Source organism: Equus przewalskii, chromosome 2 (assembly GCF_037783145.1).
Source record: "Equus przewalskii isolate Varuska chromosome 2, EquPr2, whole genome shotgun sequence".
NCBI classification, from domain to species: domain Eukaryota; kingdom Metazoa; phylum Chordata; class Mammalia; order Perissodactyla; family Equidae; genus Equus; species Equus przewalskii.
In genome coordinates, this window is record NC_091832.1 from 26,849,273 (window position 1) to 26,874,273 (window position 25,001).

The window sequence follows — 25,001 nt, forward strand, 5'->3', positions numbered from 1 at the left end:
ACAATTACTGTAAGCCAAGGTGGAGAATTAGACAAATATTCCTACTCTCATGGAGCTTACATTCCAGTGGTAAGACAAGAACAACAAATTACTCAAAACAGCAAACTCTCTGGTATATGAGACAGTGCTATACCAGAGAAAGTGGGGTGGGGGAGAGAAACAGTGATGAAGAAGGGGGTTATTGCGGTTTTAAACAGAACACCTACTACACGATGTGTTCATTATTTGTCTCCACCTCTAGAACATGAGTTCCCTGAGGGCTAGGACTTTGTCTTGTATCCCAGTGCTTGGTGTCCGACGTGCAGTTAGTGCTCAATAAATACTGGATGGATAAACGAATGAATATTGACATGGTCCTTGCCTTCATGAAACTTACATTCTAGGGGAAGAGACCAACAGCAAACATGCAAATAAATCTATAGTTCTGTTCTGAGATGTGCAGTCTAAAGGAAATGGATGGAAATGTTGGAGTAAATAATGGGGGGAGGGGCGGGTCTACTTTAGTTAAAGTGATCTGAGAGGAATTCCCTAAGGAAGTGACCTGGTGACACCTGCAGTATTAGAAGAAGCCAGCAAATCAGTGGGGAAGAACATTGTAGCCAGAGGGGACAGCCCATGCAAAGGCTAGAGCTGGTGGGTTTGAGGACCAGCAAGGCCAGGGTGGCTGGAATGGAGTAAGTGCGGAGGGAAAGGGAGCCAGGTGCCCCAGGAGAGGCCATCAGGGCCTGCAGGTTATACAAGAAACTATGGGGCTTTGGCTTAAGCCCTAAGAGCAGTGGGAAGCCATTGGAGCTTTAAGCAGAAGAGTAAAAAGTTCTGATCTCTCATTTTTTTTAAAGTCCCCCAAGCAGCTGAGTGGAGAACAGATTGTGGAAGCAGAGGGACCCAAGGGTACATGGGTCTAATTAGTGGGCAGTGATATTGGATAGAGCCCAGGGGTTCAAGGAATATGTAGGCCCTCCCTGTGCACTGCCTCCACTCTCGGCTGGCTCTGCACTGACGTTGGCACAACTGAGGTTGCTATGGGCCTGAAGGAGGGAGGACTGAGGGCTTTTGGGTTCTTGGGCTCCTCTCTTGTGAGCACTGATGAGCTCCAGGCTGAGCCAGGGAAGGAGGCAAAGAGATAGCAGACAAGAACCAGAGGCAGAAAATTAAACAGAGAAAGTCACAGGGAGAGAGAGACAGAAGCAAGAAATGGTGATGGGGAAGAAATGGAGACAGAGAAATGCTGGCTGGAGCAGAGAAGAGACAGAAAGGATGCCCCAGAAAAGGAAACTCAAGGAGAGAAACCTGGAGAACAGAAGAAGCAACCAAGGATGCCGCTGTTTGCAGCGGACTCGTGCAGAAGCCTCACGTCAGGAGTTTATCATTGATCCCATTTTTGGGGAGGGATGTGGAAACTGAGGCTCAGAGAACATACGGCACTTGCCCAAGGTCACACAGCTAATAAATAGTGGGCCCAGGACTCAAAGCTAGGCCTGACTGATTCCACACCCTTCACTCCTTGTACAAGGGAAGTCTATAGGGCAGAGACTGCGATGGAGGGAGAGAGAAAACACAAGCAACGGGTGGACACATGAAAAGGGAACATTCTGCTTCACTTGAAAAAGACCACAAACTTCCATAATCCTTAAGAGAAGAGGGAAGGGAGAAGGAAAGTCCTGGCCTGGAATGACTGACCCAAATCTACGGAAAAGGAGACGGCACCACAGACAGGGCCAGGCCATGAAGAAACTCAAATACCTTCAAGTCATGGAATATTTATGACACCTACCCTGTGCCAGGCCCCATATTGGGTGCTGGCGTCATGGAGATGCACTAAACATGCCCCACTCCTGCCTGGAGGGAGAAGAGGACACATAAATAAATAAGAGACTGTGTCCTAAAGGCCAAAACACCAATCCAGAAAAAACATAAAGGCAGCAGGGGTTGAACCAGCCTAGGGGGTTGGGAAACAACATCAAAGAAATTATTTCTGAATCTGGAGTTTCCCAGGTAGGCAAGGCAAGGAAGAGCATTTCGAGCAGAAGGAGGAGGCCGAAGAAAGGCACAAGACATGGAAGTGCTGGGAAAGGTGGGTATCAGGTGCAATTGGATCATAGACGGCACACAGTCCAACAGCAGGAGATAAAGACAACGTGGGAGTCAGTGCAAAGCGTCTTGAATGCAAGGCCAGGACAACTGGACTTGAACCCCTCCATCACTGGTTCTCAAACTGTGCCCCTGGGGTAGCCAGGTATTCCTCAAGCCAAGCTGAGGGTTTCTGCCATTGAATTAAAACCATAGCCATCTTTTTCTAATTTGCAAGAAGGCAGGTTAATTACAATGAATAGAATTTTCTTTGTTTGAAGGTGTTTTTCCTCCATACCTTTTTCCAAAGACTTTAGTACATGTGTGAGAGAATGATAGAATTAGCATAGAATCGTAGTTTCACTTTGTTTTGTTTACAATTTTAAGTTTAATATATCAATAGTTCATGGAGTTCTACAAAGAACTGTAGCTTCTGGTTCTCCCTAAGTACTGGGGAGTCACAGAAGGACTTTAAGCAAGGGAAAGACAAAATGTGATCTTTCTATTAAAAAAAAAATTATTCCAGAGGCCTGAGAAAGAAGGAATTGGGAAAGGAGAGAGAGGGGAGAGGATCTCAGTTAGGAAGAAGGCCGTTGACATCATTCAAATAAGAGCCGATGGCCTGGACTGAAAGTGAGGGCTGTCGGGATGGACAGGTGGGCTAAATCCGGCCCCACGGAGGAAGACCTACTGATGATTCTCCAAGTTTCCTGGCAGGGCTGCCCAAGTAATTCAGAGGACCCAATTTGATAGAGAACATAATGTCAACAGCTCAGTGTCACCTAGGGAGTCTTCCAATAGAAGGAGACCTATGTGTCATCGTGAAAATAGAAGATAAGCAAGACTGGGTATTGTGTGTGTGTGCGCGTGTGTGTTTGTGTACACACAGTATGGGACCAAGTCTTTCCCCTATCATGGGACGTCAACTTTCTTTAATAATAAATCGAAGTACAAACACTTTTTGAGCTCATACTATGAGCCAGACCCTAGTCTGGATGTTTTACATGTGATGTTTTTCATTTAATCTTCATGATAACCTCCAATATCATTTATCAAATGCTTTCATGTGCCAAGCATTGTGCTAAGTGCTTCAAGTTGAAACAGATACTATTATTTCCTTCATTTTAAGGATGAGGAAATAGAGACACAGAGAGGCCAAGTGACTTGCCCAAAATCAAACGGCTGGAAAGTGGCAGAGCCAGGACTCAAAACCAGTTTTGCTGGAATCCAGCTCCTGCACCCTCCATCACAGCACTTTGCTTTCTTCTCTTCCTCAGAGCAAAGGCTCTGAGCTGGCAGGCTTTGGGTCAATAAAATCCAGAGAAAGGAACTCTTCTTTATCCTTCAAAGCCCTGGCTCAGTGTTTCTCCAAGTCTGTTCCCTGGGCCACCTGCCTTGGAATATTCTTACGAGCTTGTAAGAAATGTAGATTCCTGGACCTCTCCCCAAGATTCTAATTCAGTAGGTCTGAGGTGTGACCTCAGTTGATTTTTATGTACATCGAAGATTTTGAGTCACAGGACTGGCTCCAACAGCACTTCCTCCAAGAACCTCTATCCAGCTACCATCCCGGAGCACCTCTGTCCTTCAGACTCCAGCAGCGTCCTCTGTCCTGTCTATCATTCAACTGGGGTTTTAGTTATGCTCATGTCTTCCCTCCACTGAAAATATGATCTAGCATCTTTCCCAGGCTACATCTTTTTACAAAGCACTTCCACTGTCTCACTCAATCCCTTTCTACACTGTGAGCGTTCTGAGAGGAGTTTCTCCTCCTTGTGACCCCTCCCTTCTATCTAAACACACTTAGCTTTTTACGATGTACTCTCTCACCCACGATAACGTTATTTTATTGTTTCATCCAATCCTCACAACCACCTTCAAGGTATATTCTCCCCATTGTACGGCTGAGAAGGCAGACTCGGAGTTTTAGCCACTTACCCAAGGTGGCTAAGCTAGGAAGCGGCAGGCCTAGGATTTGAACCTAAATCTTCTAACTCCAAGCCCAGTACTCTTACTTCCACGTCAGTTTACATCTACTGAACTCAGTGTAGCGAAGCAAGCTTGGCCCCCTAAAATGTTAGAGGGTAGCGGGGATTAAAGGAGATGAAGCCTGAAAGAGCCTGGCACAGTCAGCACTCAATAAATGGTGGGGAGGAGAAACTGAGGCCAGGGGAGGGTAAACGACTACCCCAAAATCAAACACCAAATCGCATACTGTAGACACAGCTCTAGGTCTGTCCCAGACGCTCCTTGTTGGGAGATCAACTTTGGCGGGCTCGGAATTCCGCCACTGCCTCAAGTCCCTTCACCGCCCAACCCTCGCTCCCGGTGCAGTTTCACCAGGCGCCACTGCGCGGGCAGCGGCGGAGGATGGCCCTTTAACAGGAGCAAGGGGCGTGGCCACGCGACGGGGCGGGGCGGGGCGGGGCGGGGCATAAGCGCGCGGTCGCGGGAAGATGACGCTTCCGGGACATCCAGCTCTGAATTGACTGGAGGGAGCATGTGGGTCTGCCGCGCGCTGTGCGGGGCTCGAACCCCTACCCAGCTGCGGCGGACGCTGCTGCCTGCTTGGGACCGCCGCCGGCCTGCTGCCGCCTCCTACTCCGCCTCTGCCGAGCCCTCCCGGGTCCGGGCGCTGGTCTATGAGCATCACGGGGACCCGGCCAAGGTCGTCGAGTAAGAGATGGCGCCGAGACGGGGCCAGGGGACTGGGGTTCCTGGAGGGTTTTAGGACGGGCTGTGGAGAAGGGGAAGTGAGAACGGAGGGACAGGGTCTGGGGAAGAAGGCAGAGAATAATAGGACCGAAACTGAAACCCAGGGCACGTTTGCAGCTCAGAAAGTCTGAGCTTCGAAGAAGTTGGAGACCGAGAGGCACGATTATAACGGTAATAGTAGCTGACGTTTATTGATCGAGTACTGTGTTGATCGAGTACTGTGTGTCAAGCAATCTCTGTGTAAATGGATGCTCTCATTTAAGCGCCACAACGACTTTCTGGGGTGGGGACTTGATTTAGCCCCGTTTTGCAGATGAGAAAACTGAGGCACAAGAGAGGTAAAATTACTTGCCCAGAGTCACACAGCCAGTAAGTGGCAGAGTCGGAATTTGAACTCAGGTCTGACTGATCTGCCCGAGTTCCTACCCTCTATTATTTTTTGAAGGGGAATTTCAGAATACTTTTACATCCATTTGGATCTTCACTTCTCAGTAAAGTAGGCCAGAGATCATTGTTTTCATTTTACAGAAGGTGAGGGACTTGTCCGAAATGATACAGCTAATAAAGATTGGAACAGGGACGGGAATCCATGGCTCCTGACTCCTATCTTATGTGATTTCCTCCCCACGATGCTGTATATGTGCTTTTAATAAGTTAGAAAGAGCCTGTTTTGGAGCCATACAGACCTAAGATCAAATCAGGCTCAGCCTCCTAGTAGCTATTTGATCTTGGACAAGTCACTCAGCCCCTCCTAAAATTCAGTTGTATCTTAATCCATGATTTTTGCATGTGGCTGATAAAAACAGTATGTGAATTGTCAACCATTATAAATTTGCACATAAGTGACTACAGCTATTCAAAAGGGCTCGGGGGTCATTTAGTGGAGCCAAGGTGAAAGCACTGGTCTGGAAATCAGAAGACTTGAGGTCAAATCCTTGCCCTCCATGTCCTAGCTGTGTGTTTGGCAAGTTACCGAGGTTCTCTGAGCCTTGGTTTCATCGTCTTTGAAAATGGAGACAATACTCTCATAGCTCATAGTACTAATCATCTGAGATCAGTCTAATACTCTCCACCAAAAAGCACCGCTTACTCTCCTGCGCTCCCTTATTTACAACTCTTTGATCCCCAGCAAATGGTTTGATTGTTTTCCAAAGGATAGGTAAACGGAATTATTTTCATGATTAAAATACAGGCTGGAGTGCTTGCTTTGGCAGCAGGTATACTAAAATTGGAAAGAGACAGAGAAGATTAGCATGGTCCCTGCACAAGGATGACATGCAAATTTGTGAAGCGTTCCATGTTTTTACTTTAAAAAAAAGATACAAGCTAGATGTCTTGGCAGCCCGAGGGGATACGCCTCAGATAAATTCAAGGTCATGCACTCAGCAGAGCCACATCCACCATTAGAGCAACTGGAAAGAATATTGAGAAGACACACCAGGCAGTAAACCCTAAAGTGTATGTTGATGATAGGTAATAAATCACCGTGTTGGGAAGACGTCTCCTTGAGGACTGTGCTGTAATGAGCTGGTAAAGCTCTGGGGAACACTCCTTTTCTAGGAATGCCCCCCTAAACGGGAATAATGTAGTGCCTCTCTCACAGGCTTGTAATTTATGTGTCTGGTGCAGGACCTGCCACGAAACAGGTGCCCCAGAAATGTTATTAAATCTGTATCTGGGGGCTGGCCCTGTGGCGTAGTGGTTAAGTTCAGCACACCCTGCTTCAGCGGCCCAGATTTGCAGGTTTGGATCCCAGGCGCAGACCTATACCACTCATCAGCCATGCTGTGGTGGCAACCAACATATAAAGTGGAAGAAGATTGGCACAGATGTTAGCTCAGGGCTAATCTTCCTCAGCAAGAAAAAAAAAAAAGTCATGTCAATAAGAAGTGCACCTTTTATTGAGTTCTATGATGATGAGGAAGGCATCTCCGATGTTCAGGGACCCTGAGGAAGGCCTGGGAAGGTTAGGTAGCTGAGTGCAGTTGCCTCCTGATTGATCCTCTCGTCTTGGAGAGCCAGGGAGGCTGGAACATACTGGTTGCAGATGCCACATAGGCAAAAAGACAGCTCTGCTGTCTCCTTAAGTGGAACTTCAGTAATGTCCCAGAAGTTCAAAACGTGATGCTTCCATGAAGCATTGTATTCAGTGTTGGCTTCGCATCTCGGTCACCTGTGACACTTTTGGAAACTGCATATTGCCAGGCACCACCCCTGAGGTACTTGGTAGGTCTAGGATGGCCCTGAAATCTGTGTTTTTTAAAGCTGATTGACTCTGATGCCCAGGCCAGGGGTGAGAACCATTGCCCTGTGGATATGATTGTCAGGCAGACAGTAATTCTCCCTCTGCCCCGGAAGCAACTTTCCCTTCTGACCTAGATTCAGGCGCCTTGACTTGTTCAAGGATGGACTGAGGCCAGAGGCTGGGGTTCTCTTCTTTGTAGTCATGTCTTAGCTGGTTTAGAGTAACCACACTGTCACGGAAAGAATCAAGTGTCCTTTCAACAGCCTGGTGACTGGATATGTGGGTCAGGATACACCTGGTAGGGTCATGGAACTATGCAGAGTCCAAGCAAAGGTTTCTCAGGCTGCAGAGTCCAAGCAAAGATTTCTCAGACTGGCGTGATTTGCAATGCTTGCACTGTGGGCGGATGCTCTGGGAGCAGCAGGGAGGGAACGAGGACTGGTCTGCTCTGGTCTAAGGGGCTGCAGAACTCCTCAAAATGAGGCCTCCAGGGATCTCCTGTTCTCACATCAACATCCTGAACGGCGCTGTCTTCATTCCTGTTGACTCCCAACCCTTCTAGCTGTTCTCTACTAAGCCTTTTTCCCTGGGCTCTTAGAATTTCTTTTCCCCCCAAAATGGATTCCCCTAAATAAACATTTGGGCCTGTTTTATTTAAAGCGTTGAAGTGCTAATCTAAGAGAAGTAAGAATGTGCAGGAGAAAGTGACAAACATGGCAGAATTACAGACATTCTAGAAATTTCAGAAGTCCCCACAGCCATAGTCCCTTGTGCAATGTTCCGGAATCTCTATCGTATAGTTCTCGGAAACTCCAGCTTCCTCTTTCCCTTTGTTCCTGAAAGTCCTCTTTCAGAACTTTGCAGCCTCTGGGTCTTATGGTAAAACAGCTCTCATTTATTGTATACATACCATGTGGCAGACACTGGGCTAAGTTCTCCACATATATTATGGAATTTAAAAATCATAGTAACCCAGTTTGATCATTATTATCCCCATTTTTCAGAGAAGGGAACTGAGGCTCAAGAAGCTTGAAAGTTCCTTGCCCAAGATTATACAACTAGGATGTCCCTTTATTAAAAGTCCTTGATATAGACATAGACCTGAAGAAACAATGACAGTCATCTCACATGTTTCTTTGAGGATGAGATGGAGTATAACATTGGGAATAAGATAGGTCAGAAGAGATGAAGGGGAAATTATAGGTCATTCAGGTGCCTCAAACCTCTCTTCTTCCTAAGAGGGCAGCCGCACCCTGGGGATGGTGGTAGGAGTCCTGTCCTCTGTCTCCTCCTCTTGTCAGGATCCTGAAGGTTTCATAGAACAGCATCCTGGTCAGCACGGCTTTCTCACTTGTCTGCTGTAGCACAAAATGAAACAAAGCTGGGGCACCCTTGGACACACACACGTTCTCCTAGCCAGGTGGAACTGGGGGGAGCAGATGGTAGGGACCCAGACTAGGCAGGCAGTGGGTTCTCTGTTAACTCTCAGGGGATTTCTTTTTTACAGTTGATGTCAGTGTTTAAAACTGAAACTCTATGCAGGTGACTTTGTTTTTAAACCAGAGTTATAGTACTTGGAAAAAAATTTAACCTTCTGCTTTGGCACTGTGTTGAGAATGGGGATTTTATTTGTTTGTCTGTCTGTCTCCTGGAGTTCTTTATTGTGGTCATGAATGAAGGAGGTGGGAACAGAACTCACTGATGTGGTAAGTTAGGCAGCATTTATTCTTTGAGGTCCTACTAAGTGCTAGGCACTGACGATGCAGAAGCGAATGGAGTCTTTGCCTTCAGGGACCTCATACTCTAGTCCAGGAGACAGGCGACCATAGTCCAGTGGGGTAAGTGCTGTGATCGGATATGTTTAGAGTACTACGGACACGCAGGAGAGGGGACCTAACCCCCTCAGCCTGCTCATAGAATGCTTTCTCTGAAGACACCAGGTCTAAGTTGAGTCCCCAGAAGATCAGGTGGGCAGCATATGAGGAGAGAAAGTGTAGGAATGGTCCAAGCAGAAGAACCTGCATGTGCAAAAGTCCAGAGGGAGGGGCCGGCCCGGTGGCACAGCGGTTAAGTTTGCACGTTCCGCTTCTCGGCAGCCTGGGGTTTGCTGGTTCGGATCCCGGGTGTGGACATGGCAGCGCTTGGCAAAAGCCATGCTGTGGTAGGTGTCCCATGTATGAAGTAGAGGAAGATGGGCATGGATGTTAGCTCAGGGCTGGTCTTCCTCAGCAAAAAGAGGAGGATTGGCAGTGGTTAGCTCAGGGCTAATCTTCCTCAAAAAAAAAAAAGTCCAGAGGGAAGTGAAAACGTGGTGTGTCTATTAACGAGTATTTATTGAGTGTCTCCAGTGCACTCAGTATGCATTCCTGTGAGGCAGGTATCTGCTGAACCAGGCTCAGATGGGACTAGCCTGAAGTCACAGGATTCCACACCCTGTACCACTTGTACATTACTTTCCCTCTGGGCCTCACGCTGTGGGGTATAGAGCCAGGCCTTCCACCCTCGTTTTCTCATTCTTGCCTCTGAGGGTGAAACTTGGCAGGCACGTCCCCAGGGACTTGCACAATTGACAGGGGATTTCCCTGTGTCCAGAGTGGGAGGAATGCTGCCACCCAGTGCAACGCCAAGTTATCATGATTGTCTGGCCCTCTCCTAGCAGCTCTGCAGCTCTCTGGGATGCTTCCAAGCCTTCCCTACCCTGAATCGGGTATGAGGGATCCTTGTTTTAGAGGAGAAAAAGCAAAGATGACACGAGGTTTGTCTGTGGCTCAGGTCATTGGGGATCACCCTCAAGAACACCGGCCTGGGTTCTAGTATCAGCTCTGCCACTCATTAGAATGAGGAAATCACCCCACGCTCTGTTCTTTTCAGTTCTTTGATAAAATAAACGGGTTGACCAAAGTCAGTAAACTCGGGCACGCGGGCTGTGTCTACCCCCACCTGTCTTCTGTGCCACTGATGAACCTTCACAGCTCCCTTTTCACCCCAAAACCTGCACACCTCTTTACCCTATGCTCCTCAAGCAACACTCTTTCCTGCCAAGATAAGATGAGGCCTCCACATCCTTCTCAATATAATATTGCAGCCCCAGAAGTGTTTATGAGACATGAATCTTCTTTGATCCAACACTTGTCCAGCTCTGACAACTCTGAAACTGAAGCAGGCATTGGACTGCTTGCCCAACAGTGGTTGCTCCAGCAACCCAGGGAGCAACGGTGTGGCTAGAAATCTGGGGTCTTGGGCACAAGATTTCACCAAGGGCCCCCTTTGCCCTTGGTTAGTTACACAATCAGCAGCCCACCAGGCAGGGACTGCAGGGTCATCTTTGTACCTGTCAAAGGGACAAAAGCAGCTGCAGACAGGGCCCTGCGCCCTGCTGTGGCCCAGTCTTGTTCTCTGGAGCGACAAGAGAGTTAGGCCTCAGCAAACTAAGCAACAGAGACTCTGCAACTCCGTTCAAGTAAGTTTCCTGATGTCAGCAGATGTAGAATGCTATGGGACTTACGAGCTTTCTGGTAATCTTAATTGACAAGAAGTAGGGGATAGAGAATGTAGGGAAAGGGTTTCTTTGCCAACCCTGGGAGAAACTTCCAGAAGTTGCCCTAAGTCTCTGATTCGCTTCCATTCAAAATGCTTGTGCTAAAGAGGAAAAAGTCCTGAGTGGTGGGACAGCAAGATTACTTTGAGACGGGGAAGCCAGAAGAGGCGCAGCAAGTGGGTGTGCCTGGCACACCAAGAGGCATTGGAATGTATGAGCTTTGCTCAGGGAAAGGAGCTCTCCCTGAGAGCCCAGAACTCCTTTAGAACCCCGCCAACTGAGGCCGCCAACATCCCCTGCTGGGGGGCGAGCTGTTACAAGCTGTGAGCTGAAGAACTTCATTCCTCCACAATTTCCCGGTTGTGCCCTGCTGATTAATTATTAAATCTCAGAACAATGTACCCAGCATGCGAGGCATTTCACTAAATCACACAAGGCGGCTTGTTTGTGACCATGGGGATTGCAGACAGCCTGGGGAGAGGCACATAAGACGTTGGTTACCTTCACCCAGTGCCCTATTCTTGGCACCCAGGACACACATTCTTGGCTCTGTAATGAGCAGAGGAGAAAGTCTCTGTGGCCTGTGACAGTCTCCCTGCGCATTCTTCCTGCTCAAAATGATATTGACCAGTTTGAGGTGATTGAGTGGAAGAGGCAAGATAAGTACAATGGCTGCTAATTAAATGCAGAAGGCAGGAAAGATATCTTAGCAGAGCTGGCTAGTGCCCGCCTTACACAGCAAGTAGAACTGAGCCAGTCCCCAGAGTACTGGCCTCTTTTTCCCTCCTCTCAAAAGGCTCTTTCTTCTGCCTGCTTTTGTCTCCCTTGTAGTTCATGTGGCATCACAGGTGTACAGCCTCAGCCTCAAAGGAGCCATTGTGACCTTATCCAGTCTGGGATCTGTCGAGTGAGGACAGTGGCATCCCTCTGAGTTGCGTGGCGCCGTTACACTCACAGGGGAAGGCCCTGAACAGTCTCAGGAAGGCGACTTGAGATCTCGCCAGGCTGTGTTTGGGTGCGTCGTTTGCAGTCCATAACACAACCACCGGTTCCTCTGGTGAGTTTAGAGAAAACAAGGAAGAAATTGCTCTCATTACACCAGAGTCCAACTCCTGGAATTCAGACTCACCCTGCTTTCCTTCCTGTCTTGGCAGAATGGTATCCTTGAGGACACTGTTAGAACTGTCTGCAGGATCAGCAGTGTCTGTGGTATTGATGGCATTCCATGGGGCAGGCTGGGGCTGGTCTCCCTGGTGAGACGCAGCTGGACCAACACACCTCCCCCGGGGCGAGCAGCGTGTGTCAGGCCTGCCTGCTGCCCTCACCCACCTGCGTTTGCAGCTTCAGCTTTCCATCTCGTAGACCCTGGTCCCTGTCCCACTCTCCTTCCCTCCCACTTCTGTGAATTTCAACAGACCGGAGCAGCTAGCCTCCCAGAAGACCAAGAGGAGAAGTGGGAGCCAGTGGTAGCCCAGTGCAGCGCCTCTCAAACTGCTGTCTGGGGGCAGGCAGTTATCCGGTGTGCTGTCAAAATAGTGTTCCCAGCTGAGTGAACTCCGGAAGCTCTGGATTACACAAAGCCACATGGGTTTCTTTACTGGAGGACTGCTCGGAGCTTTTATGATTCTCATGTGCAGTCTGAATCTTATAAAGGGGGTTTAGTAGGCAGTGTTTCCCAAACGAATTGGACCCTAGGGAATACCTACTAATCTCTCTTAGGACAAGAATTCCACAAACATGGTGTAGGGGATGCTGGCTTAGCGTTCAGCAGTCTGAGCTTTGGAGTCAAGCTTAAGACTAAGCCTTGCTGCTTACTAACTTGGGCAAGTTACTTAACTTCTCTGAGCTTCAGCTTCCCATCTGGTAATTGAGGTGGTAACACCTTCCAGATAGGTGTTTTGAGGACCAAACAGCATCGTGTATATAAAATGTTAAGCACGACGCCTGGAACTTAGTCAACTGTCAGCGTTAGTTGTCATTTAATTATCCAGCCCCATCACCCAGAATAAGTTTATCTGCTACCTAGACTCCCACCTGTATACAGACTCACAGCTCTGTGTGTCCAGCCCGGAGTGCTCTCTGCTCCATACCGTTCCGCAGGTCTCCTCCTTCAAGCTTCAAACAGAACACCTTCCTCCCCACTCCAAACCGCTCTTCCTTCTTCCCTATGTCAACAGCTTGCCCAAGCGAGAAGCCTGGGAGCCATCAAAGACTTCCCACTCTCCTGCCATGACGTTGGTCACCAAGTGACATCAATGCCTCTTCTTATTTGAGAGACTCCAGGTTATCGAACCCTCTCCATTCCCACGGCTCCAGTCCAGACTGCACCTGTTGCCTGGCCTACCGTAGGGTCAGATTCTTTGTCATTCTCTCTGGCAGGAAAGCCTTCCTTCCTCTCTTGGTTCACCCAGTAAACTCCTGTTTATCCTTCAAGCCCCTGCTAAGGTATCACTTCTTCCAAAGCCCCTTTGCTAGCTCTTTGTTTTCTTCCTCCGGCCGGTTAGACACTCAGTTGGCGTTGGCACACAAGCCTGCCTCTGTGACAGCACTTCTCCCAGCGTTGCCATGTGTGAGTGCCCACACCATCAAGCTCCCAGCCAGGGGATTTTAGTTTTTCATCCTTAAACCCCTTGGCACAGTACCTGGCACATAGTAGGACTATCAATAAATATTTATTGAGTTAATTTTACTAGAATTTTCCCAAAAGTTGCTATCTTCCTTTCAGTGATTCTTTTCAGAGGTATGGCCGGTCACTTGTTTCAAAGGTTTCCTGGGATATTCCTACAACTGATAACAGCTGCTATTTCTTCAGCATCTCCCGTGTATCAGATACTCTAGCAAATGCTTTCTGTACATTAACTCATTTAATCCTGTGAGCTGGGTTCTAGTGTTCTCCCCATCTCACAGATGAGCATTTTGAGGTTTATCTAGCTGGAAAATGACCAAGGCCAGATTCAAACTCAGGACTGCCTATTCCATATGCCTAAATCCATATTCTCCCCTTCATCTACGCACTGAAATCTACTTGTATTCTCATCTTGACTGGTCATCTAGGTTTTTAAGAAGAGCAATTTTATTGCAAATCTGATCTGCACTTTCCTGTGAGGAAAAGAGCCATAGGTTTTTGTGCAGACCAAACTCTCTTAAGGATAATCTCCATTTTATTTGCACCCATCCTTCAAGGTTCTTTTCCTAAACAGCCCAGAACAGGAAGAGCAAGTACAAGCCTCAGTAGCTGAGTCCCTGTGGTTCGTGTCTCTTCCCTGACTCCCTAAATCGCTGGCACTTTTATTCTACATTTTCTCAGTAGAAAGAAAAGTTGGGTCATTTCTTGAGGAAGCATTCATGAGCACTGTTTTGGTCCCTGGCACTGTGCTAAACACTGAGTTAAGACTAAAAGTTCTCTGCCCTCTCTGAGCTCACAGTCTAACAGGGAGACAACACACACGCACACACCCCTTCTGACTATAAAACTAGGAGGTAAGTAAAAAGAGCACTGAACTGAGTCTGAAAGACCTGGATTCAAATCCAGATTCGTGTCTCCAACTCCGAAATCCAAAACCTCTGAACACTGACAGTTGTTTTTGTTTGTTTGTTTTTCCATAGCTCGTTTGGAGGCAAAACCTGATCTAATATGAAGTTTTTATATGGTCATCATTCATCCCACTTAGTGTGAATACTCGTAGGTTTTTGCTGCAGAAACAGTGTGTCTGATCCCGGAGTGCTGCCCCTGCCCCATGGGGTGTAGATGATACAGGTTCAGGACTCCAGAGTACATCTTGCCCCGAGAGTTGTGGAAAAGGAATGTGAACTTACGCCTTGTTATGATCAGTTGAAAAAAATGTATGAAGAGACTTCGTAAACTAAAAAGCAATAAACTCGTGTAAGATGGTCTTAAATGGCACAGTCACCCCTTCTCTGTAATGGGAGCACTGAGGATGGAGCAAGTGATTTTTTTCAGGGCCAAGAAGAGAGTCAAAAGATGTCTTAGGGGAAGTAAAATTTGACCTGAGTCTTAAAGGGTGAATTGAATTTCTCACTTCGTGGAGAAGCTGTGGAAAAGAAACTCCAGGCTAAGAGAAGAACATGTAGAAAATATGCAGAAAAAAATGTCTTTAAGTAGCTTGAGTGCACGGATTTTGTCAGCTTACAGGAAAATTCTGATTATCTGTCAAAATGCAAGAGAGAAGCGGGTACGGATAATACAAAGGGGAGCTAGTCCACAATCCATTTGCTCTGGGCAGGATTTTTCTTTGGAATGCAGACTTACACATGTGTTCACAGAGAAACATCGCTGTCCAGCTGATGCCTCCCTGCTTAGCCTGCTGGGGAGGCTGGGGAGCTGCTGACCCCGCTCTTTCTCCCCAGGCAGGCTCAGCAAGGATCAGGCCCACACACCACTCCAGGCTGGTGCTCATCCTGCTGCCCTCGGCTTGGTGTGGGGTCGGCCCCTCACCGGCTGGCTTCTCTAGCATCAGACTGCCAGGTTTAAATCAGATCCGCCACTTACTACTTCTGGGGGCCTTGAGCAAATTATTTACCTCTTTTGAACCTTTGTTCCTCAGTTATAAAATCAGAATAATAGTTAGTAGAGAGCTGGCGTGGAAAGCACTTAGTAGAGTGGCTGACTGGTAAGCACTCAAAGAATAATTATTATTATTCTTATAAGGACTCTCTCTCCTCCAGCTGTGTATAAATATATGCATTCCTTAATAGTGATCTTAAAAAAAGCCCTTTCCTTATTCTGTCTGCCCTGGTCACCAACTCCTTGCTAGTTAACCATTTCCTGTAGAGTGTTTCTGTTTGGGTTATTTGCAGCTGTTTCTCAGTCATGGTGAGGTGTGGCCTCCCTTACTTTGATCATGATCTAGCACAGGGACTCCCAGATTGGGCTTCCTAGATCCCCAGGGGTCCTTGTAGGCAGTCAGAGGATTCTCAAACTGATTTCAGGAGGCCGGTGTAGAGCAAGGTAGATAAGAGCGCTGACTTGGAAAGTAGGTAAGCCCCGCCACGGACCAGTGCTCCTGCCCTGTGTAAGTGTCCTAATCTCCAGGCACCTCCACTTCCTACTTAATGGAATAGGAATATTAATACTTTCCTCACAGGAGTGTTACATCTTAAATCAGCTCATGTATTTAAAGCCCTTAGCACAGAACCTGGTATATAATAAACACCTCATAAATGCCTGCCACCATTTTTTTTTTTTTTTTAATTTTTAAAATAACTTAAAAGTTTTATTCCCAGAGCCCAGTTCTTATTTCAAGCATTCCATTTCACATAACATTTTTCACTCAACTGCTAGGATGCTTTTTGTTTGGAGAAATGTCTAATTATAATATGAAGTTAAATGATTAATGCTTTGGTTCAGACTCATGTAAATCCATTTCTAATGTGATATATGAAATCTTAAGGATTTACACTGGGTACATTTTAGTATAAAGCTATAGTGACTAGGAGAGTACATAGTAGATATTCAAATATTTGTTAAATTTGCTGTGAATATTAATATTGCCCTACAGATTGTAGAAAATAGCAATAAAGTAATATTAATTTTCAGGTCACCTGCAAAGGCTCACAAATTTTTTATCCCTTATCTGTTGACTTAGAGTACTCCCTTTATCTGCCCCTTGTCCTTCTCTGTTGGTCTTAAGGAATTTCCTCAAAATAGCACAGATCCATTATATTTTAAATATGTTGAATGGATTTCTTTTTTTTCTTTTCCATTTTTTCCTTTTTTTAAATTAAGGTTATGAAAGTTAACATCCTTGTAAAATTACAGTTGTACATCATTATTAGTCATGTTGTAGGTACACCACTTCACCCCTAGTGCCCTCCCCCCACCCCCCTTTCCCCTGGCAACCACCGATCAGTTGTCTTTGTCCGTATGTTAACTACCACCTATGAGTGGAGTCATACAGAGTTCGTCTTTCTCTGTCTGGCTTATTTCACTCAACATAATACCCTCGAGGTCTATCCATGTTGTTGTGAATGGGACGACTTTGTCCTTTTTTATGGCTGAGTAGTATTCCATTGTGTGTATATATATATATATATATATATATATATATATATACCACATCTTCTTTATCCAATCATCAGTTGCTGGGCACTTAGGTTGGTTCTATGACTTGGCTATTGTGAATAATGCTGCGATGAACATAGGGGTGCATGGAACTTTTGGAATTGCTGATTTCAGGTTCTTAGGATGGATACCCAGTAGTGGGATGGCTGGGTCATAAGGTATTTCTATTCTTAACTTTTTGAGGAATCTCCATACTGTTTTCCATAGTGGCTGCACCAGTTTGCATTCCCACCAAAAGTGTATAAGGGTTCTCCTTTCTCCACAGCCTCTCCAACATTTGTCACTCTTGGTTTTGGATATTTTTGCCATTCTAACAGGTGTAACGTGATATCTTAGTGTAGTTTTGATTTGCATTTCCCTGATGATTAGTGATGATGAGCATCTTTTCATGTGTCTATTGGCCATCCGTATATCTTCTTTGGAGAAATGTCTGTTCATGCCCCCTGCCCATTTTGTAATTGGGTTGTTTGATTTTTTATTGTTGAGTTGTGTGAGTTCTTTGTATATTATGGAGATTAACCCATTGTCAGATAAATAACTTGTGAATATTTTTTCCCAATTAGTGGGCTGTTTTTTTTGTTTCAATCCTGTTTTCCCTTGCCTTGAAGAAGCTCTTTAGTCTGATGAAGTCCCATTTGTTTATTCTTTCTATTGTTTCCCTCATGTGAGGGGTTATGGTGTCCGAAAAGATTCTTTTGAAGCTGATGTCAAAAGAGTGTACTGCCGATATTGTCTTCTAGAATTATTGTTTCAGGCCTAATCTTTAGGTCTTTGATCCATTTTGAGTTTATTTTAGTAAATGGTGAAAAAGAATGGTTGATGTTCATTCTTTTACATGTGGCTGTCCAGTTTACCCAGCACCATTTGTTGAAGAGACTTTCTTTCCTCCATTGTAGGCCCTCAGCTCCTTTGTCAAAGATTAGCTGTCCATAGATGTGTGGTTTTATTTCTGGGCTTTCAATTCTGTTCCATTGGTCTGTGCACCTGTTTTTGTACCAGTACCATGCTGTTTTGATTACTGTAGCTTTGTAGTATGTTTTGAAGTCAGGGATTGTGATGCCACCAGCTTTGTTCTTCTTTCTCAGGATTGCTTTAGCAATTTGGGGTCTTTTGTTGCCCCATATGAATTTTAGGATTCTTTGTTCAATTTCTGTAAAGAATGACATTGGAATTCTGATTGGGATAACGTTGAATCTGTAGATTGCTTTAGGTAGTATGGACATTTTAACTATGTTTATTCTTCCAATCCATGTGCATGGAATGTCTTTCCATCTCTTTATGTCGTCGTCGATTTCTTTCAAGAAGGTCTTGTAGTTTTCGTTGTATAGATCTTTCACTTCCTTGGTTAAATTTATCCCAAGGTATTTTATTCTTTTTGTTGCGATCGTGAATGGGATTGAGTTCTTAAGATCTTTTTCTGTTAGTTCATTGTTAGCATATAGAAATACTACTGATTTACGTATGTTGATTTAAACCCTGCCTGCCACCATTTTTATAAGCAGTATAAGACATTTCTTGAAAATCACACTTTTACCCCAAGATGGAGCCTCGGGTATAATTAAAAGGTCAGATTTCTGCAGGAAGTGGGTGGAATTGCATCAGCTTAACGTGGTGACTCTGTTGCCTAATGCTGAGAATCTCTGATTGGCAGTTATATGTGCCTTTGGTAAGTAAAAATGAGAATTATTGCTTCACCAGTACAGTTAGGCAGAGAAAAGCATCGCAAACATGAAGTCTTAGGGGTGTGGAGAAAGACAGAACAGGAGTCTCTAGTAATGAAAAAGTCACAAGGACCCACCAGTCTAGACACGGATCAGTACCATCTGGTTGGAAGGTCTCCTTTTATAAAAACAAAAGTAAAACACGGACATTGTCGCTGGGCCTCCCTCAAAAGCCCTTTGGTGGGTTTTACCCATTAACCAAAGTTCCAGTGGATAAAGACGTTAGTCCCGTGGTGTCTAGGGCCCACCTGGAGCAAAGGGAGTTCTCACATAGACTTGAAATCGGACAGGCTCTCGGAAGTGATCAAGTGCAAACCACCATTACCCCATCTTACAAGTGGAGGGACAGAGGCCTAGAGATGGGGAACAACTTGCCCACAGTGACACAGCCATTGTGTGGTGGGGCTTCACACTTAAGACCCTCAGCTCTCCGTCCAGTGTCCTTTCTGACAGACCAGCATCCTCACCGGGAACAGGCGTCACTCTAAGGGGTGATTCACAGTCACCCAGGGAGTTCGTTCTGAACGAGGCAGGCCATCTCTCTCTCCCCCTCACCCCCTCTGCAACTAACGGAAATGTCTCCTCTCCCCTGTGTGTGCTGGGGCAAAAGAAAACGGAGAACAAATGAGCCAGCCCGGGTTTCCCAGTCATGCCCGTGCATGAGAACTACTTGGGGTGCCCGTATCTGGAGATTCTGGTTCACGGAGGCCAGAGCTATGCCTGAGAATCTATATTATTAGTAAGCACACCAGGTGATTCTTATAATCAAGCTAGTTCTGGAAAACGAGGCTAATCCATGCCAGCAGAAGTTTTAACTATTTCCTGTCCTAGAGTGGGCAGTGGGGTGGAGAGGTCACTCCGGCTTTCCACTGCAGTTAGTGAGAGTGAACCTGTTTCCTGTGCTAATTCCTTACAGCACCTTTCTCTTTCCTCACAGAACCCTCATTCCTGGACACACAATGGCAGCTCAAAAATGTTGCTGCCTGACCTACTTTGGGGAGATGATTCGAGCAAAAGACTCCCAGTCTAGCCTGGGCGACATTAACATCTCTCTTTGGCTCTGTGCTTAGACTGAAGAACCTGGAGTTAGCTGCTATGGGCGGATCAGATGTCCATGTGAAGATGCTGGCGGCCCCTGTCAATCCCGCTGACATAAATATGATCCAAGGTAACCTTGGTTTCTGTGGCTTATGTTAATTGGCTTTTTTGCTTAGCGCCACCTCGCTTCCATTCCTCCTCAGGTGTGGGTGTGAAATTCCTGTGATTAGCAGCAGCTGTTCTCCAGATGAGCCGTCTGCAGAGCGTGTGAGCTCTGGCCTCCCCTCTCTGGAATGTGAGGTTTTTTGAGAGTTAGGAAGATTGCAGTGGGGAGAAAATCAACCATTATGACGTGCCTGCGAGCTGCTGGGCTCATTTCACACATTATTTTATCTAATCCCCATAATAGCCATGAACACTAAAGCGTATTATCTCCCTTTACAGATGAAGAAGCTAAGGCTCAGAGAGCTTGGTTAGTTACACAGCTGGTCGAAGGCAGAGCCCAGATCGGGCTTAGGTCTGTCTGACTCCGAAGTCCACGCTCTTTCACTGCCCAGGCTTCGCTGGGTGACCCTCTGTGCTCTTCCCCCTTAGGAAATTACGGCATCCTTCCCAAGCTGCCTGCGGTTGGAGGGAACGAAGGCGTTGGACAGGTGGTAGCTGTGGGCAGCAGTGTGACTGGGGTGAAGCCAGGAGACTGGGTGATCCCAGCAAATGCTGGTTTGGGTGAGTTTCTTCAGATGTCTGCAGCCTCTGTTGTTCCAGATCCTATTTCACCCACACTGTAAAGGTTTGCTCATTGGCTCAGTGTAACTAAGCAATGCAGGGTTTATTATTAAGTTCATACACGTACCTGAGATAGGGATGGGGGCTGGACAAGGGGAGCAGAGATTCTGTTTCTTTTGCTCAGGAGATGATGCACCTGCTCTCTCATCTCCTCAGGCCCCGTTGTGCAGAGCTGTGATTCTCTGAGTCCCTAAATCCCTTAATCTCTGCCGTAAGGTGTGATGAGGAATACAAATAAGACGGCCCCTGCCCTCCAGGAGGTTAAAATCTAATTAGGAAATCTCCAAACTAATAACCCCCGGAAAGGGAGTGCTACAAGGCCAGAGGAAGCAGAGGGCGCCTCTGGCTACCATGTGTGCACATGTGTGACAGAGAGAGAGTCTTACAGAAGGATCAGGGCTTCATGGAGGAGGCTTCACTGGAACAGACCTTTAATGGGTGAATTTTGTTAGGGAGAGATGAGCCAAAAATCACTGCATTTGGGGGGCCAGCCCCATGGTGTAGTAGTGAAAGTTCCACCTGCTCTGCTTTGGCAGCCCGGGTTCAGGGGTTTGGATCCCGGGTGTGGACCTACTCCACTCATCAGCCATGCTGTGGAGGCATCCCACGTACAAAATAGAGGAAGTTTGGCACAGACGTTAGCTCAGGGTGAATCTTCCTCAAGCAAAAAGAGGAAGATTGGCAACGGATGTTAGCTCAGGGCGAGTCTTCCTCACCAAAAAAAAAAAATCATTGCATTTAGAGGAAACAAAATGAGCAAAGTCACAGAGGTGGATTTGGGCAATGGTGGAAAATCCAGCGTAGCCTCAGCAGAGGATTTGCTTGTGGGAGAGGATTGTGTAAGTGAAAAAGAAGGTCACGTGGATAGTGGAGCCACATGGGGAAGGCCCTGCGAAAGCCAAGCTAAGAGCTAGGATTTTCTTTGGTCTTTAGTAAGAAGTCATTGGTGAGTTTTGCTTTTTAGCACTTGACAGTTTTTGAGACACAAACATTATACAGATGGATCCTGACAACAGCCACAAGAGGGAAGCAGGGCAGACCTTGTCCATCCTATTGAACATATGAGGAACTGAAGCTTGAGGAGAAGCCCTTCTAGAAACTCAAACAGCAGACTGAAAGAGAACCCATCAGACTCGTCACCTCTGTTTTTCCTGCTACACTCTAGTGTTAGGACCCTCTGGGTTATAAGTTACAGAGAGTCAACTCAAACTTGCTTTACGAAAAAAAGGAAGAAATTAATTGGTTTTTGGAACTGAGAAGTGCAAGAGATGGAAAGCTTCAGGCACAGCTGGATCCAGAAACCCTAGTGATATCAGAGCTCTTTCTCTTGTTCCTAGTAGTCCTCAGATGGCATCTCCCCACACAGTGATACAGTAAGAGCAACAAATATTTATTGACAATTCCCTTTGCACCAGGCACTGTTCCAAGCACTTTACATACATTAACTCAATTCTTCCCACAACATGAGGTAGATACTGTTATTGTTCCCATTGTGCACATGAGGCAACAGTAAATGTAAAGGATTCAGCAATTTGCCCAAGGTCACCCAGCCAATAAGTAGTAGAGCTAGGTTTCGAACCCACTGTGATATGTACCTTTCATAGGTGGTGGAAAGCAGCATGAGCTTTACATCATCCTGGGAACAAACAAGCACGTCCTCCACAAGCCATCCAGCACAACCCTATCCATCCCCGAGAAGGGCTCTGACCAACCCTGCCTGGGTCCTTGCCCATCCATGAAGCCAGCGTGAAGGGGATGGGGTTGGGCCGCTCTGACTGCCCTGGGTGAGTTTCTTGCCCACCTCTGTGGTAGAGAGGGTGGGGCCTTATGGTTGACACCCCAGAGGTTAGGAAGGAGTAATTCTAGAAAGAAAAAGGTACCAGGCAGGAAAAACAGTCACAGCAGTCTACTAGAAGCTCCGAGAATTCCGAGAATGCCTCAACCCTCTCCTCCAGCCACCTGGCAGTGAAAGAGCCTTGCCACGGGAGCAGATTGAGAGCTGCAGGGATTCATGGGTGCCGAGTGAAGGGCACACAAGATGGGTTAGACACAGTCTCTGCCCTCCAAGTGCTCTTGGCTGGGAATGGAAAAACAATGCTGAATACAGTGCTATATAGTCAGTGCTATAATCCCAGGATGGACACAAAGGCAAGAGTGCCCTGTGTTGGGAAGCATTAGGAAAGGCTTCCCAGAGGAGGGATGCTTGAACTCTGGAAGACTGAGTAGAAGTGCAGCCAGGGGGCGAGGTGAGGAAGGGCTTTCCAGGCAGAGAGTGCAGCATGTGCGAAGCTGTGGTGATGGGAGAAGGCACAGCACCGTCAGAACTGCAGGTAGCTCAGTGTCGCTGGGTCAAGGGTAGGATGGGGGAAGCGAGATGAGGCTGGAGAGGTAGGCTGGGGCCCAGTCGTAGAGGGCTCGCATCCATGATCAGAGGGCGCCTGATGAAAAGTTAAGAAGAGGAATGATTTGATCAGATTGGTGCAGTACAGAGAATGCTCTGGAAGGGCAGAGGGTGGAGGCAGGAAGCCAGTAAGGATGTGGCTTAACAGTTTAGGCGTCAGATGATGAGGGTCTGAAGAAAACAGTGCCATAGGACTGGAGAAGACAGGGTGGATTTAAGTGCTAAAGCAGGGGGCCAGCCCAGTGGCCGAGTGGTTAAGTTCACTCACTCCACTTCAGCAGCCTGGGGTTTCACGGTTCAGATCCTGGGCGCAGACATGGCACCGCTCATCAAGCCATGCTGAGGCAGTGTCCCACATAGCACAACCAGAAGGACCTACAGCTGGAATATACAACTATGTACTGGGGGGTTTTGGGGGGAAGAATAAATATATATATATATAAAAGAGCTAAAGCAACAGGCCTTGGTAATTAGATTTGGAGAGAAGGATAAAGGACGTCTGCCAGGTTTATGGGTAATTGCAGGTGTGGTGGTGGCGGTGGTAGCCAGAACAGGGATTTCTCCCTGGAGAAAAAGTGAGTCTTTTAAACCAGGTGCCAGTTGGAGAGGATGAGGATTTTACAATTGTGGGGACTATAATTAACTCAGTTTATTCAGTAAACATATTGTGAGCATCTGCCACACGCTGGGCTCCAGCATACAGCAGTGAACAGACACGGCCTTCTCACAAAGACTGCAGTTTAATAAGAATGGCCATCGTTAAAGCGGTGGGTCCTCAACTGGCCTGATCTTGGTCATTTTTCATGGTACTGAGCTGCCCAGCTGTTGCTGTGCCCGTAGCCAGCTTTTGCCCACTTGCAACCAGTCCCAGGGGAGACGGGGCCAGAGAATGTGCAAACTGATCACTTGTAACTGGAGTTAGAACATAACTCCTGGTTACTGTGGGTCAAGGTCGTGAAAGTCTGTGGTCATGAAAGTTTTGTCTAGCCCATGCAACATCTGCCACGTTTCAAGCCACGCTTCCATCACTCTCACTCTCTGCCCTCCCGTGTGTATTTTGCAGTTCCTTTCTTACATCTGGCCTGCCTCAGAGTCCCTGCATGTGCTTTTTCCTCTTCCTAGAATGTTCTTTGTGTACTTTTTGAGTGACTAGCATCTCTGTCCTTTAACTCAGCCTGTCATCTCCACAAGAACTGTCCTTGACTCCCATCTAGTGTAATTCTCTCCACTGTTACTCTCTAGCTCTTTATAACTTATAATTATTGTATTTGCTGTTTGTTTCTCACCTGTTCCACTCCACTGGAATGAAAGCTCCACGAAAGTAGGGAACTGTCTGTGTTGTCCACGTGCCTGGCCCACAGTGGCTTTGAGATAAGTATCCAGAGACGGAAGGGGGGCAGCCCAGATTAGCCTGGTGACTTTCGGCAAGTTGCTCCCTCAGTTTTCTCCCCTATTCAATGAGGAGTTTCAACTCGCTCCCCTAAGGGCCTTCTCAGCACTGACATTTCAGGCTTCTTTTGACTGGAACTGGAATGTGGGCTGGGGCTTAATGGTCATCTCTTTCCAGTTTACAGGATTTTTCCATTTCCTTTATCGTGTTTGATTTGGGCAACAGCTCTTGGAGGAGGCAGTCAGGCTCTTCTTGCCAATGTCATTTACATATTAGAGTCACCAAAACTCAGTGAGTTAGGAATTTGCTCAAACTAGCAGACTAGCAAAACCAGGTCCCAAACTGAGGCCTTCGACTTCTGCATTCATGCCTTTTTCCGCAATACTTCCCCTACCCAAGCTGCCCTAGATGAGAAGAATGAGTTGAAAATGGGGCTTTCTCAGCTTCTGTTGCCCTGGTGACAGTGTCCCATCTCACCCTCAGAGTCCAGTCGTCTGAGATCCTTGTCCACCTGCTGTGTGACATTAGCTAAATCTAATGGTAACTGATGTGAGAATAACAAAATCTACCTTACATGGTTCTTATAAGGACTCAAAGATACTCCAGAGGATTCCAGGATTTTCTTTTTCTCTGAGCAATCCTTGAAGTCTGCTGTCTGGATGCCCATTTACTGAGGAGGGGGCACTGGGGTTGAGTGTGGAGCAGGGGCCTTCCTCACTGCCCGGGACTCGTCCCCTGCCTCAGGAACCTGGCGGACCGAGGCTGTGTTCAGCAAGGAGGCACTGATCAGAGTTCCGAATGACATTCCTCTTCAGAGTGCTGCCACCGTGGGCGTCAATCCCTGCACGGCCTACAGGATGTTGATGGACTTTGAGCAGCTGCGGCCAGGTAGGCACCCTCAGGTGGGGGGAGCAGGCCAGGCTCTCCCGACGGGGCTGTGACCCAGATCCTGACCCTGAGGCCATGGGAACTTGCCGGTCAGGGGCCTGAGAGGAAGATGGGCCCCTAACCTGGG

At 47.0% G+C, this 25,001-nt stretch overlaps 1 protein-coding gene and 1 non-coding gene across 3 annotated transcripts in view; both read left to right on the forward strand.

The window, feature by feature from the left end:
- Positions 1-4,486: 4,486 nt before the first annotated feature.
- The window catches only part of MECR (mitochondrial trans-2-enoyl-CoA reductase), a 29,945-nt gene continuing 9,430 nt past the window's right edge, over positions 4,487-25,001 (forward strand). The window contains exons 1-4 of one of the 2 annotated variants that reach the window (XM_070610477.1): positions 4,487-4,746; positions 19,442-19,539; positions 20,004-20,135; positions 24,731-24,874. In XM_070610477.1, coding sequence (XP_070466578.1) covers positions 4,571-4,746; positions 19,442-19,539; positions 20,004-20,135; positions 24,731-24,874 — 550 coding nt within the window. In that variant the 5' untranslated portion in view covers positions 4,487-4,570. Of the gene's footprint in view, positions 4,957-19,441; positions 19,540-20,003; positions 20,136-24,730; positions 24,875-25,001 lie in introns of both variants that reach the window. The other variant, XM_070610478.1, reaches the window with a different exon arrangement.
- On the forward strand, positions 5,988-6,090 carry LOC139082111 (U6 spliceosomal RNA). The gene has a single exon (XR_011537841.1). It is a non-coding gene; the product is annotated as a U6 spliceosomal RNA (small nuclear RNA).